The sequence below is a fragment of the Patella vulgata genome, chromosome 5 (genome assembly GCF_932274485.2).
Source record: "Patella vulgata chromosome 5, xgPatVulg1.2, whole genome shotgun sequence".
NCBI lineage: Eukaryota > Metazoa > Mollusca > Gastropoda > Patellidae > Patella > Patella vulgata.
Window position 1 is genome coordinate 74,129,177 of NC_065883.2, and position 6,552 is coordinate 74,135,728.

The window sequence follows — 6,552 nt, forward strand, 5'->3', positions numbered from 1 at the left end:
AAATTAATAAATATATTAAAATGGCTGGGGTCAGAACTAAAATAAATGTATTCTATTCTCTTGTAATTTCAGAAAATGACCTCTCCAGTTATCCGCCGAACGACGCTAGGAAGTTTATGTTCAAATGACCCATGTGAGCTGTCAATTTCCAGTATATCATCAAGCTCGTGTTCAACTCGTTTAACACCAGATTCCGTCTCCCAGACATCGAGAATACCAGTGGCGGTACGTGTACCGGAACCCCACGGCGTGGAATCGCCCTCCACTTCTGAGGAACAATCCCTCCTGCAGTCGATGCCCGATTTACCAGATGGGGAAATTACGTGTAGGCCGCTTTTTAAAACACCAAATCGGCATCGACAGAAAACGCTTTCGGCAGTAGAGAGATTTATGCAGACAATAAATAAAAAACAGCATGAGCTACAACAAGAATTTAAAGGGCTACGACAAGAAGTTAAAGAGATGAACAAACTGGTATTGTTAGTATTACAGAGACTCCCCCCTCATGGTGAGGGACAAGACCAACAGATACCAATACCTAGTCCCCGGTCCGCCACACTCCGACGCTGCCAACCACTGACACTGCCACATCACATTTCAGTGATATTCCACCGGAATTTCGCATTTCTGCTCAGGATCTTAAATCTATGCACCTTCACGTATTTAATGCCGGCCATTTTGCTACCAAAGTAGTGCAACGACTTTTTCCTGAACTCACCGGACCGGACAACTTGCGGGGGTAGATGCAACAAGTTGAAACTGGAGCCACGGCGGAAATCATTTATTGTGAGGTATGTTTTGCACTATTATCCCAAAGTTCAGGAGAAACATGCCTGCCAAGAGCGCGTGGTAGTGAAGATAAACGAATTTTTGAGAAGAAAATGACTTTTATTTGGTTATTTCTGAGAAATGAAATACATGTATAGACAATATTTTTTTTAAAAGAAAAAGAACTTTCTCGGCCAACACCGTTTGCGAATCCGCGACCTATTGGACATAATATAGCTGTGCCCTAAAATTTGAAAAGAAACTCAACAAAGTACAGTTAATTTGACAATCTTCCACATTTTAACACATAATATTGAAAATGTGCCCATCCCGACAAACACAATTCCGTTCAGCCACAGGCGCTACCCTGGATTTAAACCCATTGTAAATTAAATTACATTTCAATTGACACAATACACTCTTTCCCCACGTTCTGTGCTATATCGCGGATTTTTTTTCAGTTCTTAATAGTCATTTGGCGGCTTTATATGTCTTCTTCATCGGCTGTCTTCTTCACCAACTAACTGATTTTAAACTGTAGCAACAGAAAGAAATATGTCAGGTACAAACCACCAATCTGTAACAAAATTTAAAAATTGTTACCCAGAGATGCATTATATAAGGTTTAGATAAAAAGCTGTCCATTCTTGCTATATTAGTTCTAAAATAGATAATGCAAAATGAATGTTTAAAAATTCATTTAAATTACTTTATTCGTGGCGAAATTATCACTGTTTGAAGTTTTGACAAGATGCGGCATAGATTGTTTATTATCCTAGCAACGGTACATGTTAATCGAGACTCAGTCTTGATTCACCTTTTTATAAATTAAATCAGTTAATAGCTATCTTGTTTAAATCTCTACCACCTGATTGTCTAGAGAGTTGATAATGGGCTAAGCCGCTTGTCATGTGATACATGTCTACATAATAGTTTATTTTTACATCCCAAGCCACAAAAGACCTGCAATATACAGATGTAGTTGTCAGGAAAAAGTTCTACATATACTATTCAAAAAAAGTAGGGGATATTTGATTTTGGGGGCATAATACTAAAATATGCAAATGACTACGAAAAAAGTCACTATAGAACCTAACAGAAGAAACATTTCCAGTTACATGTGACGCCCAACCGCACCAATAGCTACCGCATGGAATGCAGGTGATGCTTGGGATCATCATGGGGGTCCAACCCAAGATTTGCACGACTCTGACTTTGAATGTTACAGTGACCAGAAAACAAATTTTGATATGCGTCGGCTTACCCAAAATGAAAGGTTACGTGCCCTTGGCATGCTACAGATCGGCACAACACAGGCGGTTGTGGCGCGGACGATGAATGTTTCTCAGTCTGTCATAAGCAGGCTATGGTCCAGATACCGTGATACACAATCTGTACAGGACAGACCACGCTCAGGTCGACAACTCAAGCCCAGGATCGATTTATCCGTACCTTGGCCTTGAGATATCGTGTCATCACAGCAAATCAGATCAGCGCTCGTCTTCAAACAGACACTGGTGTGAGAGTTAGTGACCAGACGATTCGGAATCGACTGCATAGGGGTCACCTTCGCGCCCGACGTCCTCGCGTGATCCCTTGTTTGAGAGATCATCACATTCAGGCAAGACGTCGTTGGTGTAGGGATCGTCAACACTGGGATAATCGACGCTGGAGCAATGTGATGTTTTCAGATGAGTCAAGGTTCACTGTTGATTTTTTGGACAGACGTAGGAGGGTGTGGCGTCGTCGAAACGAGCGCTTCCAAGACGATTTGGGGGTGGTTCTGTTATGGTGTGGGGAGGCATCACTGTTGCTGGAAGAACGGCTTTACATGTTGTTGCAGGGCGTGTTACAGGCCAGTACTACCGGGACAACATCTTGGCAGTCCATGTTGTGCCGTTCGCACGACGTCATGGCCGCCGTTTCATCTTCCAGGATGACAACGCAAGATGTCACAGGGCCAGGATCGTTACAGGTTACCTCCAACAACAGAACATCACCACATTACATTGCTTGGACAGAGGTTACGTCAACGTCAACAACGTCCTGCCAATGTCCAAGAACTTGCTGCTGCGTTGCAACAGGAATGGGACAATCTGGACCAAAATGACCTTAGACGTCTCATTAGGAGTATGCCACGTCGGATCAATGCTTGTTTGGCAAACAGAGGAGGATTTACCCGTTACTGACTTGGTTGTGATGCTGTGGTAACTTTGCTGTTTGACCCCGGGTATCATTTTACCCTTATAATGGTCAGTCTGTGCCTTACTTAGTCTAACGATCATTTGGAATAAATCGATGAATGTGAACTTCATTTCATTTTGTCATTTGTTTCTTCGTCAGTTTCATTAGGTGACTTTAATAACACTTAAAAATCAAATATCCCCTACTTTTTTTGAATAGTATATCTTGTTGTTCTTTGGGGAGACGCTCTTTGCAAAAAAAAAAACCTAAACTTCGCCAATTCCACATTGCGGATAGCATGAGGTCACAATTCCAAGATGGATACGATAACGTCATGCGTGGTTCCTTGTCAATATAATGTTGAGAAACCAATGGCAGTATGAATTTTGTATTTCTGTAATTGAGACGTCATACATAAAATTGAACTCACCGTTAATATAACTTCTTTTGTGATAGTAAAAAATCCCATGGCTGTAAAACCTATTGATGTACCAGTTAATTTAGACAAAAATAACGTCAACTGAAATATAGTTCCGGGATTATAATTAAATACCGTTTTTTTTATTATTAAAGAGAGCCAATGAATTAGGTGATTCAGTTTTTCTTCGGCACTCGCTAGAATTTGTTATAACTTGAAAAATAGAAGGGGCCATCTTGAGTCCAGAAGACTGGTGGCAAAGTCAACGCTCACGTGTCCAGTACTAAGGCACATGCGTGATACCATCGCTGTCCTTTTGAAGGCAATTTGAATATGTAACAACAGGAACGATCTCTAAATCATATCTACGGTGATGTAATTTCAACCTATTTTAGGGAGGGCCCCTAACTCCGTATCCCCCTATGACCTTAAACTTCTCCATTAATTCTACGCTTACAATCTGTTACAAATATAATGCACTTACTTGCCCTAGTTGTTGTGTTGACAGCCCATCTGTCTTTATGTCATAGATATATTCTAATGGCGAGTGAGCCTACACAGATAAAAAAAACAACTTATTAGTAACTCAGTGAATACAGATCGTGAAAATTACACTTTTTATTTCATTTTCGGAACAAACCCCTTAACAGAATTATCATTTTGACAAACCTGAAATTATTTACATGGAAAGCAATGAATATATGCTTCATGTCGGCCGTATTGGTCATTTTGTACGCCGGATAAATAGCTTATTTGTCGAAACCCAATTTTCAAACATGGCTACGGTAAACGATCGACCCCCGGCATGCAGTTCATGCAGTGTGCAAAGAGGGAAATTTTGCCCGGACAGCAGCGCTACGGCCTACTCTTTAATTTCGAATTTCAACTACCAAGGGTTCTTTTACTTCTACGCCAATTTGTACACAGGACATCGGTGTTTTGTCCCATCCGAACGACTATAGGGGCCTACGTTGTTCCTTGACAAGTCCTTCGAACACGGGACCGTCACGTCACTGAACAACCGTGACTCACGATCAATATAATCATCGCACAAATGTTATTTATTGACCATTGAAAACATTGGACACATCTTATTTAAGGGCTGTGAACAGATGACGTGAACTTATTGACCATTACATTATTGGTACGATAGGGCAGGGGCGGTTTTATCGCGATAATGCCAACATTCCAATTTCGCTTTTCCGTGAGCGATTGTGTTTATTGAAATAAAATACCTATGTTATGTTTTTACATTTCCAGGTGTCCATGTATAAAAATATTAAACATCAACGAAACAAATATAATTAGATTAAAGAATAAAAAACAAAAATGGGGGAAAACCTACGAGGTTAAAAGGGCGACCGTATGAAGCGGGGAACCGAAACTACGCCACGTGACTCAATGACCGAGCATATAATCTAACGCGCACGTGTCAGACCAAACGACCACCAGACTCAAAGGAATGTAATAATATATGTATTGTTTCTTACCTCTTCATTGACAGCAGCCATAAACCAACAAGTTATAAAAACTGTCAGGATATTATTGGTCAGCCAGGAGCATTTTAAGATAATGACCACGAGTTCATTTTGTCCACTTCTTACCAGATCATACATGATGAAGCAGGCTACAAACACGTTACATCCCACCACATTGACTATCCACAAGCTAATCGGTTTATCGAGATGTTCAACCATTCGGCACAGTTTTAAATGAATATGTCGAATGTCATTTAAATTGTCCGGAAAACCCTGGAGTTTCTGTACCGAGCTCTCTAAACACAATTTCACCATGGAGAATGCCAGCTTAAGACAGTAACACATGGCTATCATGAACATAGCCGGGAATATCCAAGCAGAAACGTCGAATAATTCAAATATCGCAATCGCTATAGCGCTTTCAACATTTGCCGGAAACGGATTAGTAAGCATGACAGAACTGTTGAACAAAATTTCCGAGAGCAGCGTAGACAAGATACTGAAAATAAAATAGATGATGCCTAGAAAGAGAAATATTTTACATATTCTCCGCATTTTCTTGGTTTTCTTGTTGATATAATTTGACCAACTTCCTGTTGTTATGATTCCATACCACGTGTTGTAGAAGGAATTCCAAGTTCCTTTCCGACAGTGCCATAGTAATATGGATGTAGTAACAGCACATTGTAAAAGCCACGTTTGCTTGATGACTCTGTTTACTGTATGGTTGGGCTGATAATCAAATCCAACCCAAAACGATGGAATATATCTCAATACATTAATCCAAACCAACACAATAACAGCGACACTGTATACTTTGCTGAATTTAGAAAGCCTATGCGAAGTTGAACCGCTACCCAACCTATCATAGTAGATACCGAAAAGTTGCATACATTTTAACAAAGGTCTCAATATGTCGTGAACACAGTATTGTAGGTCGTGGTTGTTGCATTCCACCTTCTTATCGCGATAGCCTTCCATTTGCATGTCGCGTTCCGTCTTGTCCTCGGTTGCTGCCTGTGTCCTTCTCACGGTTGCTGTCTGTGTTCTTGTTAGTTATCGTGAACTTTCAAATGAGAAGTCGATTCTTCCAGGATCCTCTTACTGAATCGGATCCACTATAATCAAACGTATTTTATATCCGTATAAATCGATATATTCCATTCACTTGACGAACACTATCTGTTTGAATAAATAAGCAGTAAATGGATTGGTTTTAACAACTTCATAGTCTTCTCACAAAGTAGTTAATGGATTGGTAATAAAAACTTATACTTTGTTTCCATCAGGGCGAGAATGAAATGTATTGAGTAATGCGGGATATAATTACATTAGACATTACTTTATGACATGTTTAATTATCCCTGTTTAATTATTCCGGTATAATGCAAACGACCGATAACCATGTTAATCTAAATATAAATATATTACTAACTAATACAGCATTGTTAACGATATAATAGAACCTGACGTTGTGATAGCACGTACACAATCGGTAATTTCTAAATAATTCGTGTCCAAACATTTGTATTATTCTCAACCTACTATTGGGTATTAAAGACTCCGTGGCTGACTTAGTGGCTCTTCGTTTATCCTTTTCATCATCCACTAAGCCAGGTTGATGTCTTATTGAAGCTTAACATGATACAGGCTTCATTTGCCAGCAAAGATGAAATCAGGTGGTCCAATTGTCCAAATACAAAT

The 6,552-nt window shown here is 39.9% G+C and overlaps 1 protein-coding gene across 1 annotated transcript; it reads right to left on the bottom strand.

Annotated features, from left to right (window-relative positions):
- Window positions 1–867: 867 nt before the first annotated feature.
- LOC130010230 (uncharacterized) lies at window positions 868–6,004 on the bottom strand. The gene is made up of 4 exons (XM_050551269.2): window positions 4,861–6,004; window positions 3,855–3,923; window positions 3,383–3,472; window positions 868–1,345 (listed from the first exon to the last, which is right to left on the bottom strand). The coding sequence occupies exons 1-4, from the start codon at window positions 5,833–5,835 to the stop codon at window positions 1,289–1,291; spliced, it is 1,191 nt and encodes a 396-aa protein (XP_050407226.1). The 5' UTR covers window positions 5,836–6,004; the 3' UTR covers window positions 868–1,288.
- Window positions 6,005–6,552: the final 548 nt, after the last annotated feature.